This window comes from Pecten maximus, chromosome 1 (genome assembly GCF_902652985.1).
Source record: "Pecten maximus chromosome 1, xPecMax1.1, whole genome shotgun sequence".
Taxonomy (NCBI): Eukaryota; Metazoa; Mollusca; class Bivalvia; order Pectinida; family Pectinidae; genus Pecten; species Pecten maximus.
In genome coordinates this window covers 2856383-2875997 of record NC_047015.1, presented here as the reverse complement: position 1 = coordinate 2875997, position 19615 = coordinate 2856383, and the positions used below count along the sequence as shown (strand labels likewise).

General features: G+C 33.9%; 1 protein-coding gene across 1 annotated transcript in view; it reads right to left on the bottom strand.

Moving 5' to 3' along the window:
• The window catches only part of LOC117322444, a 42291-nt gene extending 24529 nt beyond the window's left edge, over positions 1–17762 (bottom strand). The window contains exons 1-12 of the mRNA XM_033877365.1: positions 17655–17762; positions 14446–14539; positions 13620–13746; positions 12975–13144; positions 12198–12331; positions 11890–12087; positions 7340–7548; positions 5985–6109; positions 5643–5814; positions 1911–2044; positions 1403–1536; positions 1028–1207 (exon numbers count right to left, since the gene is read on the bottom strand). Coding sequence (XP_033733256.1) covers positions 1028–1207; positions 1403–1536; positions 1911–2044; positions 5643–5814; positions 5985–6109; positions 7340–7548; positions 11890–12087; positions 12198–12331; positions 12975–13144; positions 13620–13746; positions 14446–14539; positions 17655–17720 — 1743 coding nt within the window. The 5' untranslated portion in view covers positions 17721–17762. The remainder of the gene's footprint in view (positions 1–1027; positions 1208–1402; positions 1537–1910; positions 2045–5642; positions 5815–5984; positions 6110–7339; positions 7549–11889; positions 12088–12197; positions 12332–12974; positions 13145–13619; positions 13747–14445; positions 14540–17654) is intronic.
• Between the last annotated feature and the right edge of the window lie 1853 nt (positions 17763–19615).

The window sequence follows — 19615 nt, the reverse complement described above, 5'->3', positions numbered from 1 at the left end:
TCTCAGTACTCGCGTTTCCTTTCGGATATATCAAATATCCCACGAGATGGCCGGGACACGGCTGGGTAGGACGGAATGGACGGTACGCTACTAGACAGAACGGAATGGACGGGACGCGACTGGACAGGACGGAATGGACAGGACAGAATGGACAGGACGGGATGGACGGGACGCGACTGGACAGGACGGAATGGACAGGACAGAACGGACAGGACGGGATGGACAGGACAGAATGGACAGGACGGGATGAACGGGATGAACGGGATGGAAGGGATGGACGGGATAGACGGGACACGACTGGACAGGATGGGATTTCACATGACTAGACAGGACGGGATGGACGGGACATGACTGGGCAGGATGGGATGTACGGGACAGGACTGGACAGGATTGGATGGACGGGACACGACTGGACAGGAAGGGATGGACGGGACGTGACTGGACAGGATGGGATGGACGGGACGTGACTGGACAGGACGGGATGGACGGGGCATGACTGGACAGGATGGGATGGACGGGATAGGCGGGACACGACTGGACAGGACGGGATGGACGGGACGTGACTGGACAGGATGGGATGGACGAGGCATGACTGGACAGGATGGGATGGACGGGACATGACTGGACAGGATGGGATGGACGAGGCATGACTGGACAGGATGGGATAGACGGGACATGACTGGACAGGATGGGATGGACGGGACATGACTGGACAGGATGGGATGGACGGGACATGACTGGACAGGATGGGATGGACGGGACATGACTGGACAGGATGGGATGGACGGGACATGACTGGACAGGATGGGATGGACGGGACGTGACTGGACAGGACGGGATGGACGGGACATGACTGGACAGGACGGGATGGACGGGATAGACGGATATGACAAATACCGTATAAAATGGCAGACATAAATGATCGACAAAGTCGTGTCTAGGGCGAAGATATAACGTATAACATAAATACTCGACAACATTAAGATATAACATGCTACGTTATTTACATTAACGAACGTCGACTTACCCCTTTCTCGACGGATGATACATTGATGGCGTCATGCAATCTCTCAAACAAAGGAGATAAGCTCGCCACACACATCAGTTCCTTGGCACGTGCTAATAGTTGAGGATCCATGTAGAAGAGTGTCTCATCTAGAGCCATCTGACACGTCGTCGAGTAATTATAGGGATCTCTAAGCATCTCCTGCATTTTAGATACGAACCACAGATATCTCCAGTAGAAAGGTTTGTTTGAAATTAACTCAGTAATATATAAACAATATACAGCTGTTTTGTTTAGTACTTGTCAAGGAAAATAGGGAAATATAACACTTTCAATATGATATCTGTTTTGAATGTATGTCATACGTCATAAGCAGGTTATGATTTTGATACTCACCGATATTACTTTTGGGTTGACAAGAGCGTTTATGATGCCATGGACATCCAGCATGTTCGCCTGGAAATTCCTCACTAAGGTACTCAGATTGATTACAAATATTCCAAATGTCATGTCCGATTCTGGTTTTATACCTGAATAAAACAATCATACAAGCATTATCTAAACGTTCCTCCCCATTAACACTAGAACTTGTCTACGTTACCCCGATTGATTACAGTAGAATATTGCTAAATGATCTATTACGTACAGGTAGTATTATAGATCACCCATTTCAATATTTCGTTATTAATATTGATGTTTGTGTACCTAATGAATACAGTTTGATGTTTGTACTTACAGAATACTGTTTGATGTGTGTGTAGTTACTGAATACAGTTTGATGGGTATGTACGTACTGAATACAGTTTGGTGTGTGTAGTTACTGAATACAGTTTGATGGGTATGTACGTTTTGAAATATATTGTTGCAACATACGTGTAGACAGTTTTTGATGTTAATTATTTACCTTCGGCGTATTGTACCATAACGGTGAGCATGTCTAAAACACTGTCAACCGTACAAAACATCTGACTTGTCGAATCGTTCCCAGCAATCTCCTCCATCATAATTTGCACGGTATCAAGGTACTGCTCAAATGACCTACGGGTGAAATAATGTCACATTCTGAAACTATTAAACCATACACACTTATACCCAGAATACAACAAAACATGTAAAATATCCCAACAATATTACAACCGAGTAATACTATATAAAAGGTAAAATATCCCAACAATATTATAACCAAGTAATGTTATATAAAAGGTAAAATATCCCAACAATATTATAACCAAGTAATACTATATAAAAGGTAAAATATCCCAACAATATTACAACCAAGTATTGCTATATAAAAGGTAAAATATCACAACAATATTATAACCAAGTAATACTATAAAAGGTAAAATATCCCAACAATATTACAACCAAGTAATGCTATATAAAAGGTAAAATATCACAACAATATTACAACCAAGTAATACTATAAAAGGTAAAATATCCCAACAATATTATAACCAAATAATGCTATAAAAGGTCAAATATCCCAACAATATTATAAACAAGTAATGCTATTTAAAAGGTAAAATATCTCAACAATATTATACCCAAGTAATGTTATATAAAAGGTAAAATATCCCAACAATATTATAAACAAGTAATGCTATTTAAAAGGTAAAATATCCCAACAATATTATAAACAAGTAATGCTAATGCTATTTAAAAGGTAAAATATCTCAACAATATTATACCCAAGTAATGTTATATAAAAGGTAAAATATCTCAACAATATTACAACCAAGTATTGCAATATAAAAGGTAAAATATCTCAACAATATTACAACCAAGTAATACTATATACAAGGTAAAATATCCCAACAATATTACAACCAAGTAATACTAGGTATATAAAAGGTAAAATATCACAACAATATTACAACCAAGTAATACTATATAAAAGGTAAAATATCCCAACAATATTACAACCAAGTAATGTTATATAAAAGGTAAAATATCCCAACAATATTACAACCAAGTAATACTAGGTATATAAAAGGTAAAATATCCCAACAATATTACAACCAAGTAATACTATATAAAAGGTAAAATATCCCAACAATATTACAACCCAGTAATACTAGGTATATAAAAGGTAAAATATCCCAACAATATTACAACGAATTAATACTATATAAAAGGTAAAATATCCCAACATTATTATAACCAAGTAATGTTATATAAAAGGTAAAATATCCCAACAATATTACAACCAAGTAATGCTATATAAAGGTAAAATATTCCAACAATATTATAACCAAGTAATACTATATAAAAGGTAAAATATCCCAACAATATTATAACCAAGTAATACTATAAAAGGTAAAATATCCCAACAATATTATAACCAAGTAATACTATATAAAAGGTAAAATATCTCAACAATATTACAACCAAGTAATGTTATATAAAAGGCAAAATATCCCAACAATATTTTAACCAAGTAATACTAGGTATATAAAAGGTAAAATATCCCAACAATATTACAACCAAGTAATACTATATAAAAGGTAAAATATCCCAACAATATTACAACCCAGTAATACTAGGTATATAAAAGGTAAAATATCCCAACAATATTACAACGAATTAATACTATATAAAAAGGTAAAATATCCCAACAATATTACAACCAAGTAATACTATATAAAAGGTAAAATATCCCAACAATATTATAACCAAGTAATGCTATATGAAAGGTAAAATATCCCAACAATATGATAAACAAGTAATGGTTGATAAAAGGTAAAATATCCCAACAATATTATACCCAAGTAATGATATAAAAGGTAAAATATCCAAATAATATTATAACCAAGTAATGCTATAAAAGGTAAAATATCCCAACAATATTACAACCAAGTTATACTATATAAAAGGTAAAATATCCCAACAATATTATAACCAAGTAATGTTATATAAAAGGTAAAATATCCCAACAATATTATAACCAAGTAATGTTATATAAAAGGTAAAATATTCCAACAATATTACAACCAAGTATTGCTATATAAAGGTAAAATATTCCAACAATATTATAACCAAGTAATACTATATAAAAGGTAAAATATCCCAACAATATTATAACCAAGTAATACTATAAAAGGTAAAATATCCCAACAATATTATAACCAAGTAATACTATATAAAAGGTAAAATATCTCAACAATATTACAACCAAGTAATGTTATATAAAAGGTAAAATATCTCAACAATATTACAACCAAGTAATACTATATTAAAGGTAAAATATCCCAACAATATTACAACCAAGTAATACTATATAAAAGGTAAAATATCCCAACAATATTATAACCAAGTAATGCTATATGAAAGGTAAAATATCCCAACAATATGATAAACAAGTAATGGTTTATAAAAGGTAAAATATCCAAACGATATTATACCCAAGTAATGATATAAAAGGTAAAATATCCAAATAATATTATAACCAAGTAATACTATATAAAAGGTAAACTATCCCAACAATATTACAACCAAGTAATACTATATAAAAGGTAAAATATCTCAACAATATTACAACCAAGTAATGCTATATAAAAGGTAAAATATCTCAACAATATTACAACCAAGTAATACTAGGTATATAAAAGGTAAAATATCCCAACAATATTACAACCAAGTAATGCTATATAAAAGGTAAAATATCCCAACAATATTACAACCAAGTAATACTAGGTATATAAAAGGTAAAATATCCCAACAATATTACAACCAAGTAATGCTATATAAAAGGTAAAATATCCCAACAATATTACAACCAAGTAATACTAGGTATATAAAAGGTAAAATATCCCAACAATATTACAACCAAGTAATGATATTAAAGGTAAACTATCCCAACAATATTACAACCAAGTAATACTATATAAAAGGTAAAATATCCCAAAAATATTACAACCAAGTAATACTATATAAAAGGTAAAATATCTCAACAATATTACAACCAAGTAATACTATATAAAAGGTAAAATATCTCAACAATATTACAACCAAGTAATGTTATATAAAAGGCAAAATATCCTAAAAATATTACAACCAAGTAATACTATATAAAAGGTAAAATATCCAAACAATATTATAACCAAGTAATGCTATATAAAAGGTAAAATATCCCAACAATATTACAACCAAGTAATACTATATGACAGGTAAAATATCCCAACAATATTATGACCAAGTAATACTATATGAAAGGTAAAATATCCCAACAATATTATAACCAAGTAATACTATATAAAAGGTAAAATATCTCAACAATATTACAACCAATTAATACTATATAAAAGGTAAAATATCCAAACAATATTATAACCAAGTAATGCTATATAAAAGATAAAATATCCCAACAATATTACAACCAAGTAATACTATATGACAGGTAAAATATCCCAACAATATTATGACCAAGTAATACTATATGACAGGTAAAATATCCCAACAATATTATAACCAAGTAATACTATATGACAGGTAAAATATCCCAACAATATTATGACCAAGTAATACTATATGACAGGTAAAATATCCCAACAATATTATAAACAAGTAATGCTATATGACAGGGAAAATGCCACAATAACAATGTGCTGTTAACATAAAATAAAGTTTAATTGTGTACCGTAGATCCATGGGCTGTCCTTCTAATGATGCCTGTATAGAAGAAGAGATGTCCCCCGATTGGGCTGCCATCTGTAGTAATGACGTTATTTCAGGATCAAGATTCAGTGTGTTCGATATACTGGTTAGATTCCCCAAACCACTCAGAAGCGCTGTTAAGTTAAAATTCCCACCTGAAAGTAACAGATTTGAAATAAATAGTCATAACACTCTAGCAGTATTCCAAGATAGGGATCGACTAAGGAAAAAAACCCATAAAACAAAGTAAAACAAAAAAACAAAAACAAAAAAACAATATTAAAACATTACTGTGTCGATATATGATAATGTACAAATATCTGACCTGATCCAATGGTATCTGCCGCGGATTTCACTTCATCTACCAAGCTCATTACTGTCTGCCATTCAGTGAAATTTGGAGCGAAATTCCGTATAATCGGGTCTAAGAATCCCAGCAATTCGTCAATACTGTAACACAGATACTTAGTGTGATAATAAGATAGACATATTATCATAATAATAAGATAGATATATTATCATAATAATAAGATAGATATATTATCATAATAATAAGATATATTATTATAATAATAAGATAGATATATTATTATAATAATAAGATAGATATATTATAAAATAAGATAGATACATTATCATAATAATAAGATAAATATATTATCATAATAATAAGATAGATATATTATCACAATAATAAGATAGATATATTATCACAATAATAAGATAGATATATTATTATAATAATAAGATAGATATATTATTATAATAATAAGATAGATATATTATTATAATAATAAGATAGATATATTATCATAATAATAAGATAGATATATTATTATAATAATAAGATAGATACATTATTATAATAAGATAGACATATTATTACATTAATTATTATTATGATGATAAGATAACTATATTATGATAATAAGATAGACACATGGTAATAATAATAAGATAGATACGTATATTCAAATTATTATTCAAAGATTTGTGGTTTTCCTTTATCGAGTTCAGTCATATAAACTTTCTTTAGCGATACACTGAGTGCGTATTTTACGCAGTATCGAATCGGGATGATTTCCATGTTTACAGTTATTAGCTAAAACAAAACAAACATATTGTGATGGAACTTAAATACTGATATTATATTGCATAAACTTTCCTTCAAAGAAATCGGATGTTCGTTTCTGCACTACACCTTTCCATATTATTACTATTTAATTAAAAACATGAATTTTATTTGATAGTCTATTTCTGATATCCTTTAGATTAAACATTTTTCATTTGTCTGTTTTTTAAATAAAAGGGATTGGGCACAAGTTCATATAACTTATTCAGCTCTCTCCGAGCATACATACAAAATAATCTTAATGCCTGCTTAATTTTATTGATACATAGAAATGATTTGTTTCGATAAATAATTTCAATATTTGTATTGTTGAAAAGGAAAAGATATTAATAAAACATGATTGTCGGCAGTTGTTTCTCCGTATTCCTAGGGTGTATTACCTAGTTTCCACAGGTATAGTAATGTATAACTCGTAAAAGATGGTGTATATAGGTTGGAAATGCTACTGTTTGAGCCTTGAATTAAATTAGGTTTGTATTCTTAATGTATTACAGACATAATTAAAACTTTGATACTGGTATGAGAAAAATCAGGTTTTGACTTTATACCTTGATGATTCAAACGATTCCACCTGTGTTACAAGATTTAGAATTCCCGGAAGTTTGGACAGCAAAGAGGGTAGCTCTTGTAACATGGACGCCGAGGAAAATAAGCTTCCAAGGGAAGAGGTTCCCGACAAAATATCTACCATGGAAGCGATGTCTTCTAAGGCATCTCCTAATTCGTACGTCTGTGTGAATGCTGTCAGCGTTTTCGCCTGAAATGTAGATGTATTCACGTTAAAAACACAAATTCCTTCTCCCAATGACTTTGTACGAGGCATTGGCCGACAAAACGTCAAATTCGGTAGACGATATCACTATGTCGTTAACGGAGACAACTTGTAGATCTAACTGATAGTTGTGTACTGAAATAGAGGAATGACAAATGGATTCATAGTTGTAGTAAGATCATGAATTTGGTGACATTTTTAGATAATAGGTTTTTTTTGTTACTTTTGGAGATCTTATACCATGTAGGTATGGCAAGAAGTAAACAATATGACGTTCCAGCCTCCGGCGAGGCTACAAGAAGAAGAAAGGGAAGACAGGGACGAATTCAAAAGGAGCATGAGGTCTAGTTCAAGGACGCAATCCCCAGTCGATTCAACAAGCAGGGCGCCAACGGGTGAGGCATGGAAGTATGAAAAATGTGAAAATCATTTACAGAGCTAATGGCGATGATGCTTGAGTGTCAAATATGTAAACATCATTTATGCACTCAGAGGTTGAATAAGACGGAGGAGGAATACAATTCCTACAATCTTCAGACTCAATGTGGTTCTGTGGGTCACTGAAAAGAACATTGTAACAAACCGCAAGATAGAGGAGCGATGCAGGCTTATCATGCAAGCTTATAAGGGCAGGATATCCGTAATTGAATTGAAACTGGATAGCGAATGTGACGAAGCAAAGAGCATTAAAAAGGAAATTGGAAAATAGCGCAAGTCGGGCAAATAAAATGAAGTGGCAGAAAAGAAAACATGAACAATGATGAAGATATGAACTGTGTAACCATAGAGACAGTCGTAACCGAGATAAATGAGAGTAAGTCAAGTGTAAACAACATTGTAGTTCACGGGGTAGATAAAGTAAAATCCGGCAACAAAGTACATATAATTATTGTATGTAAGGTTGCACCAAGGGAAGTAGCAATGTGAAGGTTATCAGGCTTGGTAAATACCACGAACCTGATGTACAGAATGAAAGAGACAATAATATTGGGGAAAGAAGTGGAGGAAGACCAATACTGGTGTCCTTTGACAGAAATGATTTTAAAGCTGAGCTTTTCAAAATATAAGGCATCTGCATGGAGAAGAATAATACAAGAGTTTAAGGATTTCCAATGACCTCAATAAAGCCGAGAGTGGACAAGAGAGGCAGCTGACGGAGGAAGCAAGAAAGAAAGAAACAGAAGCCAGGTTCAGGGCTCTCCAAAAAAAGTACTTATTAAGTGCTACTGGTAACAATTTTTTTTGTGCCAGATATAATTAAAGTTGATATTGTTGAACTCAAAGATTGGTACCAAAGACAAAAAACCAAACTCACTCTGTATTAGTACACAAACATACCATTTCCCAAACAAGACGGAGGAATTAAAGAAGATATATTAAACAGAAAATGAACCAGATATAATTGCAATCACAGAAGTTCTACCTATGAATATGAGGTATTATTTGAATGAAGCGGAACAGGAGCTACCTGACCATGATTTATTTCATAGTGATATCACAGACAAAGGTAAAAGAGGCGTGATTGCTTACATTTCAAAAAGACTGAGTGCAGTAAAACTACAACTAGAGGTAGATATCTAAGAAAGTGTACGGGTAAAAATAAGACTTAGCAAGGAAGATACACTGTTATTTGGTTGTGTTTACAGAAGACCCTCGTCAAATGAGTAGAATCTAGAGGCCCTAATTGACCTTCTGAACAAGGTTTGTACATTCAGCTATACACACACAATTAGAAACACTGGGGACTTCAACTTTGCAGACATAGGCTGAAGTGCTTGGAGTGCAAAGCATGCAAAAAGTGCTTAATTCATAGACTGCCTCGAAGATATTATTTCATATTAATCTGTTGGTAAAAACACTAGACACAGACATGGCCGAGAGTCTTTGTTATTGCTGTTGGTGAATGATATTAACACTATCCTTAAGACTGACTATTTAAACCCACTAGGATTAAGTGATCACAGTGTCATTAAAGGTCAACACAAATGGCGATTAAATAGTAGCGCCAGCCTCCACTTCAGTTTCTCTTATTTGTTTCAGCATATGTAAATACATGAAAATAAAACCATACCGCATAATCGCATATATGATTAATTATTATATTAATGATAGTCGTAGTGGACCCTCTTGCATAATACCAAGTTAAGTGAAGGAGGTACCCTAACAAAATGGTTAATACTTCTTCACGGGCTGATTTAGTTTACAGTGTATACATTTACTGTTATTTTCATATTGACATAAATGAAGTAAGCGTAGTGATACATTTAATTATAATAGCATGTACATTTTTCACAAAATGTATCCAGCATTGTCAACTTGAATGAATATAGTTGTAATCAGTCTTTATCTCATACTTCTTTAAAAAAAAAAAAAGCTTTCCCTACATATATACTTTCTACAGGTTCGCCCATACGTGGAGTACCTGAGTTCTGTCTGGCCACCGAACAAGAAAAAGGATACAGAAACGATAAGCTGCAAGGGTGTTACCACAAAAGAAAAACATGGATTGTGAACAACGTCTGAAGTATTTCAAGTTGTCGACACTGAAATTCAGACGATTGAGGGGAGATATGATAGAAACAGTTGACATTCTGATTGATATTGACACTTTGACAGACATTAGAGTAAAAAAAACCAGGCGTTATGGTAACGAATTAACATATTTATCATAAGATATTAACGGGCGTTTGGGAAAAAAACATATGTGATAACACGTAAACATATGGTAGGGTAACAAATTAACAGATTTATAATAACACGTTAACGGGCGGTAGTGAAACAAAATAACAGGTTTAAAATGACACGTTAACAGTCAAAGTAAGAAAGTATATGAAATAAGTAGACGTTATTATATCAAAGAGAAACAAAGTGTGTTAGAGTAACTGAGAGGATATATAGTGATATACATAAGTGTATTAGAGTAACCGAGAGGATATATAATGACATACACAAGTGTGTTAGAGTAACTGAGAGGATATATAGTGACATACACAAGTGTGTTAGAGTAACTGAGAGGATATATAGTGACATACACAAGTATGTTAGAGTAACTGAGAGGGTATATAGTGATATACATAAGTGTGTTAGAGTAACCGAGAGGATATATAGTGACATACACAAGTGTGTTAGAGTAACTGAGAGGATATATAGTGACATATACAAGTGTGTTAGAGTAACCGTGATGATATATAGTGACATACACAAGTGTGTAAGAGTAATTGAGAGGGTATATAATGACATACACAAGTATGTTAGAGTAACTGTGGTGATATATAGTGACAAACTGTACGGCCACAGTGTATGCTGATTTATCTATGATGATGATAATAAAGACCGTTCCCAGTTGTAAGACAACATGTCTACATTTACATCATCTCGATTCTAATTTGGCCTACTCATCATATCGAAATGACTGTTAACATGCTTCTCAATTTTGTCCACGTTTCTTTATAATCTCGACTAAAATATACCATCCTCACCCCTACCCCCACCCCCCATAAAAATTTAAAAATGAATGAATAAATAAATAGAAATAGAAATTTTAAAAAGTCTGCTATCAATATGATGCCATGTCAGCATAATTGATTACGAAATACTCGTACATCTGTCATAACCCTGGCTATTGACGAAACAGTCCTCATAACTATTGACGATTTGCGCATTTGTTCAATGACATGCATCCATGCAAACACCTCTATTTGAAGTACAATACATACCCGGTAGTTGTTTGTTTAGAACACGTAAAACAAGGCCAAATAAAGTGTACTTACACTTAACTCAACATCTGTTCATATTTACATTTCTTCTCCTCTTAGACAGACTACATACAACCCATGTACTAAGATAGAAATAATACCGGAGCTCTTCATCCAAAGTCAGAATGGTTTTCACAAGGTCGGTAAGACTGAATAAGTACAGTGTACTTCGAACATCTGTTCTGCTAGCAATGCTTTAATTACGTAATATAAGTATAAGATTATAATTGTGGCTAATAAAACACATTGTGGGTCATACATTGTGGCTAATAAAATACATTGTGGGTCATACACTGTATCTAATAAAATACATTGTGGGTCATACACTGTCAGCTAAACTATTTGGGGAAAGACAAATGCATCTTCATATTATATACCATACTGTATGTATAACACTGTAATGTACTGTTGTATATATAATACACTACTACTCACATTACATATATACTATCACTTATACTCTATATAATAACACCGTGAGTGATGTACTGTTTATATAGCTTACACTACTACCTACATTTTATATCATATACTATCACTCATATTCTACATAATTACAATGTAAACTTACTGCTCGTATGATGGCAGCGATATCCAGTTGTGACTGTACAATGTCTGTAATGGCCGGTATTTTGTCTACGTCTATAGCACACAGCTGGTCCGAGATTACACTAACGTTGACACTTTCACCAAAAATCATGTATTTCTTCAGTTCTTCTGTCGTACACACAATATAACGTAGATCTATATTTCCAACGGACTGGAAAATCTGTAATCATTCAATGGTATACATGTACATCAGAAAAAAATGACAAACCTTAAACATTCAATCTAGTGGAATATTCTTAGAGAACTGTTTAAGTGTAAATACGAACTTACTGTTAATACGTCGACTTGTGCATTGAGAAATGCATCCGCTACTTCTGCCGACATAATTTTCAGCTCGTCCACCAACAAACGTTTAACTTCTGCACTATCTTTCACCAGCTTTTTAACTGTGAATGTGTCATTGCCTGGATAAAAGGACATATCAAATTGGTCTCGCCGCTATCTTCCATACATTATATGTTATTTTGAACATTTAAAATAGACTGATACATATCAGGAATAAATTCTGCCTTATAGGACAGTGTATGTCAATACCCCAAGGCTGCATTCCACTTATGAGATACCCTAAAAACTCGACCAGAAGACGCTACTTACTTTCTTTATTCGTGATGTAGTACATGCTTATTTTTAGTACTGACTTATTTTTGAGTAGTGGCTTATTTTCGAATAAGACTAACTTTCGGTATGTTTTAAGCGGTTAACAAAACTGCAATGGAATTTTTTCCGAGTCTTTTATTGCAGGCATGATTTCTGCGAGGACATAAACCAGACTGTCTTAATTGAAGGCATGCTTATAGTATGTCCCCCAACAAGTCTCCCCTACAGTTCTCCTTGTAGCGTACCGTGAACTAATGGCGGATGTCCAGCTTTATATAGTTCATATTATGTTTTGATGACCAACGGAATTGTGTAATCGATAACGGTGTTATGAAATTATTGAAATCAATATCTCATCTTTATCATGTTCTAAGTGACAATACTGGTGTTTGTAATTGGGGATGAAGCGAAATCATGCGATGATATATTAGAGATTCAATAAAGCCTTACCCAAAGAATTCAGCAGGCCTGGTAGTGCATTTTCATCAGAAGTGTTGGATGGACTTATAAGTGAACTTATTCCTTGTATAACTTTAACACTACTGTCTAATGTTTGTAACGCTTGTACCGACGCTCCGGATGTTATATATGGCTGTAAATCGGAAACCATGGACGTCAGTCTGAAAACAAACAATGGATGATGTCATTAAGTGAGTGTAATACAAACAATGGATGGCATGTCATTAAGTGAGTGTAATACAAACAATAGATGGCATTAAACACCAAATATAATAAGAAATACAACGGATGGTTGGTATTTTAGTTGCAGGAAACACCAAATTTAATAAAAAATACAACGGATGGTTGGTATTTTAGTTGCAGGAACACCAAATATAATCAATAGTATAAATGATGTACATGACATGATAACAGTCAATACATGTTAACTTTAAAACGACAATGGTACATACGACAGGGTCACGTGACGAAATACATTTTAACATCACACAATACACTTAGAAGTGATAAATGTACGAGTTTGATATCTTTTTTGACAGTAATGCATTTTAGGAAACAAAATAAAAACACATAATGATCAGGAAAAAAGATCTAAATGCAAAAAGAAACTAAAGCATTTTGGAATGTTTATACTACCTGGCAGCTGACGTTTGGCGTTGCTGTACGGTCTCCTGTGCCTCACATGGATTCTGAAGACTACACACAGTAGACTGTATGAATGGCAGCATGCCCGAACTGGGCAAAGCTCGATCGGCATAGGAACCTAAAATATGGTAAATATCGGTGCTAATAATTTTGTAAACAGAGTATTTTGAGCGTTGCAAAGATTTCAATTGAGAAATTCATCTACCGACATTATAGCTCACATATCTGATATAATATAAATGCCTCCAATATTTAAAACATCATCTATCAACTTAAACAAACCACTAACACACATTCCGTGATTAGACTGTCACTTGATGAGAACAATAACTTATCTCATACCAAAGAGAATTGTATCTTAATATATCTGATTTCGATCTTAGAAAGTTATGGATTTTTTTTGTTTTTTTTTTGTTAAAAAAAGGCTGTTTTATTGTTGTTCTTTCTCTGATTGGAAGTCTATTCAATTCTACATTAAGTGGGGATGTTTTTTTTTTTTTTTTTTTATATATTTTAACTGATTTTACAAAGTTGTTTACTCCAGACCCCCTTATTCATTGAACAGTCATTAGATACATGTTCCATTGTGGTACTGATATCATGTCTTGGTTCTGTTTGTCACATAGCCACCAACTCCTACTGTAAATGTGCTAACAAGGTTGAATTGAGTCGTGTCCGTCGGAGAAGAACTTCTGATACATACTAAAATGTTATTTCTGTTGAGGGGATTTCCTTCAGAGAGGAACTTATGATATACCTACTAAAATGTTATTTCTGTTGAGGAGATACCCCAAGTCGTGGTATATTGATAACTTACAGGTAGTTCTTTTATTTCCTGGCGTTCCATGTCTCACCACAGCCACGATGCCAAAAATTAACAGAGGCCAGAGGATCTCGAGCAGCAAAACATGCTGAAAAGAATATCATTGTTAACTATGAAATATTTGGTTTTAATCATCTATAAATCATGATTAGGAAAATATATTTACATTAAGTTTGATATACAATGTGCAGCTTTTCAGTATAGCTAGTATTGGGAATGTTAAACGCTTTTATCTCCTATGTTTAACGGATATGAAAGCTTCGGTGGATTTATATTGTAAATTTTCAAGTAATGTATCTCGTGGGGGTAATACAGCGTGGGGATATTATATAACACATCTATCTTAACAAGGCAACAGCACAGTATTCATTCATTTCCTTTATAAATGTTACAGTAATTGTATCTCGTGGGGTAATACAGCGTGGGGGGATATTATATAACACATCTATCTTAACAAGGAAACAGAACAGTATTCATTCATTTCCTTTATAAATGTTACAGTAATGTATCTCGTGGGGTAATACAGCGTAGAAATATTATATAATACACCAAGGCAACACCACTGAATTTGTTTCCTTTTTTAATGTTATAAATAGAAAAATTCTTGACGATATCAAATTTTTCAATCAAAAACAACAGAACATTTCAACGTAGTTTTAGACGATAACATCGAACCGTTTAAAAATTATATCAAACGAAAATCAAAGCATTTAAATGGATTACAAACGATCAATGACTGCAATATTAACCACAAACTGATTAATATAATCATGTATACTGTGCGTTGTTTTATTAACTAAGAGGGTTGATTGATGTGTTGTGAGCCTTGTCTTTTTAGCTCTCTGGACGGAGTCCAGGAGAGCTTACGCAGTCATTCTCATGTTTTTGCCGGAAGTAGAATTATTAAAATTTTGTGGACAGAGGATATCAGAAACAGTGGGACTGTCAGAATGGATTTCAAGACACATGATTGGGGTCGACACGAACTAGATTTGACAAGAAATTTGAGTTGTTAAATGTTTTCATTTTCGAGTAATCGTCAATTTACGGTGTCATTTTGGACATATTCGGTGTCACAGGGACATGCCGAACGTTATTCTGAGGAGTTATGAGGCAAAGTTCCTATATCAACCCACTGTAATGTGTATATAGTAATGTGCTGCAACACACGTATCCCTGTGCCGCTGCAAAAAAATGCTGCTATGCGTGTTACTTTATACACATTATGTCGTCTGCTACAGTGATATGAAACATTACTATGTGAACGGATTTTGACAATATTTCGTCATGTTATGAAGAAATGTCCATAGTTTCTTCTCATAATATTTATTTATTTTTCCGTTGAGTATTTATGGAGCAATACAGAATTGTCTACACTGATAATTTCCGTGTGACGCCATTTCTCTATATGACGTTACTAAAATAACGTCAAAATGGCGTTCAAAAAATAAGGTATTGTAAAAAAAATATATGATTTCTCTAGTCATATACATCGGAAAACAGTGAAAATATTATGAGATGAAACAGGAAACAATTCTCTATAAGAGTACAAAATTTCATTTAAAACGATCAATACACAAAGTCAGGAAAATTCATTGAAAAAGTTAAAAATACAAAGAATATATAGCAAAATAAAAAAAAAAAAAAAGACTAAAATTGGCACGTTACTGTATCAACGTCCAGAGAGCTACGAGGCCCTTGGCCTCTTGTTTTAACCTAATATGCAGTGGGTGATTTTCTGAAGAGCCAAGAAAAAGAGATCTATAAAAAGAGTTCTATAAAAAGGGCATTGAGCCTCTTAAACACCGCTGGCAAAAGTGTATATATACTGAAGGGGATTATGTCCGGCGAAATTAAAATCATTCAATACGCCGCTCACAACTTGTCGATCAGCCCTGGTAGTAACACCAAAGCCGGGGCATACCTAATGATTGATATACGCCTGTATCATGTACGTTATTTTATTAACTAGTAACACCAAACCATGAGAAAAACCAACTAATTAATATTTTCATGTAGGAAAGCGCGATTTTGAAAGTTCCATCACTTATGGTAATATATACAGACGTAAAACGGTCATACATGTGTACAGTATCGACCATGGTGTATAGATACATATGCACATTGTTCCATGATTAAGTCCAGAATTTCTAACGCTAATGGGTTAAAAAATCACCCACCTACAGCAGCTATTTTATATTTCTGTACAAACATCAAGGACATATTGCGAAATGTGAAATGTGTGTGATTCACTGTCACACCTGCCTACTTTCCTAATTCACAAAGGACGTTACGGCTGGATGGTCATGGGTTAGGTCGAGTACACAGATATGTTAAATCCCATTCGACTGTATTAACGGATCAATGCGATAGGTGGTATTACAAAGAAGACATTTACAACCAAAGAAAGAAGAGTTTGATAAGCTTGTGTGTTTAATATGTTTAAAACTTGCATTTCTTTATGGATATTTTATCTCTCTGTCAAAAATGTGTCTAGTCTGGTTGGAAAGCCATGCTTTCAGATTATAAGTACATTGTAACCACTTCCACAATACCGTGTTGGCACTAATATATGTAGGACCGCCACTCCGTAAATCGCGTTCATCTGTAAGTAACCTTCCCTTTTACCATCATGACGTATGGGATTACAAATATTCTAATTTTCATGATTGAAAACATGTTGGATTTTAAGTGTAAATAATATAAATGAACATGTAGTGTACATCATTTTAATTTTAATTGTTGAAGATAAGAAAGTTGACATAAACATCTCACAAAGTAACACGTGTAGTGTACAAACTGTATATGTGACATAGATCGTGTTTGTATCACAAACTGTTTACATCTTTTATGAAAACCAAACAACCAACAAAAAAAACCCCACCTGGTTAAAATTAACTCACAACCTGCCTAGAAAGGACGTCTATAATTTGAGAAAACCTGACAACCTCTACACAGGCTTTTGTTTATAGTATTATTGTCATTTTCAGATGTTTGTTTTAAAACGTTTTTATGGATTATGTTATGCTATGCATTTTTGTCTTGTTGAATTGAAATTGAATACTTATTTACATTGAATTTACTTTGTATGAAGACAATTTTCAATCTTAACATTCTTTTAGTTGATTGAGACAGGACCAAAGATGCATACAATGTGATAAGGAAGACTTAACGTTAAAACTTCCGTTATCTGAGGTACATACCGGTTCCCGTCGACGAAGGATGACATTTTTCCACAACAGCTGTCCTAGCTGTTTCAGGACACCCATTACAGTTCCAAGTTCTCCTCCAAACCCCGGACGTTAGGTCTACAACAGAAGCACAGTAAAAATAACACTCGTCTGTATGACAGTACGGAATAAACGTCTGTATGACAGTACGGAATAAAATTAACTACTGCTTCACGCCCAATGTACACATACTAAAAAGGAAAGATATATTTCGCAATGAGCTCCAGAGCAACAGACTGTGTCCCAGACCTTGTTGTGTAATAAGCGCGGTGTTAAAGGATATCGATGTCGGTGATATACAAAGATGACGAGGAAAACGTGCAAGACCATGTGCAATAGTTATAATTTTACCTGTTTGATAAATTTATATTTCTATCTCTATATTTACCGATGTTACCTTGTAAAACATCCACTAATCACTCGAGATCATTTATTAAGGTATGTACGATCAAAACTGAACTTCTTTAAACCCTATCAAACTGACATAACTTCTTCAAATCCTATCAAACTGACATACCTTCTTCAAATCCTTTCCTTTCAAACGTTTTGACTTATTGAATACATGTAGAACTGAATTGATCAGGGGAATTGATTACTAGGGCTTGCTGGTGTAGAGATTGTTGGTGTAGAGCTAACTGGTTAAGGGCTTGCTGGCGTAGGGCTTGTTGGTGTAGGGCTTGCTGGTGCAGGGAGTGTTGATGTAGGGCTTGCTAATTAAGGGCTTGCTGATGCAGGCCTTGATGATGTAGGGCATGCGTATGTAGAGCTTGCTGGTGTAGGGTTTGCTGGTGTAGGGATTGCTGGTGTAGAGCATGCCGGTAGCGAAGGGCTTGCTGGTGTAGGGATTGCTGATAAAGGGCTTGTAGGTTTAGGGCTTGCTGGTGTAGGGATTGCTGGTGTAGGGCTTGCTGGTAGCGAAGGGCTTGCTGGTGCAGGGATTGCTGATAAAGGGCTTGTAGGTTTAGGGATTGCTGGTGAAGGGCTTGCTGGTGTAGGGATTGCTGATAAAGGGCTTGTAGGTTTAGGGATTGCTGGTGAAGGGCTTGCTGGTGTGGACTTTTATAATATTGATTCACTTCGTTTATCACAGCCTTACACAATCATTACAATCATTTAATAGCATATTGTTTTATATGTGCAAATCCAGGTAAAATAATATAATGACGGCTCAAAGAACGTTCAGCTGCTGCTCAATGTTAATTCTCAAAACGTCATTGAGATTAATGTTATTGATCAACAAAGAAATATCATGGCATGTAGATGATATAAGGATGTAAATAATAATCACATTTACATGTGAAGTGTGCTTCGTTTCTAACACATGAACAATATAAATACTCGGACTGAAGTGTATAGGTGGGGACATACAAATCCATGACTAACGGCTGGGTTGACTTAGAGTTCGTATAACAATTAAACTTTTAAACGCAAAACTGTACATATCACATCAAATTATCAATAATATCGACAACGACCTGCTGTTCATTTATCTACGGACGCATTTGTAATTAAACCATGTCGGATGCTATAACTAAATAACGCCATGTTAATCCTGGCTTAATAAGGACAACATTGACAGTATTATCAAACAACGCCATGTTAATCCTGGCTTAGATAGGACAACATTGACAGTATTAGCAAACAACGCCATGTTAATCCTGACTTATCTGACAACATTGACAGTATTATCAAACAACGCCATGTTAATCCTGACTTATCTGACAACATTGACAGTATTATCAAACAACGCCATGTTAATCCTGGCTTAAATAGGACAACATTGACAGTATTATCAAACAACGCCATGCTAATCCTGACTTAAATAGGACAACATTGACAGTATTATCAAACAACGCCATGTTAATCCTGACTTATCTCAGACAACATTGACAGTATTATCAAACAACGCCATGTTAATCCTGACTTAGATAGGA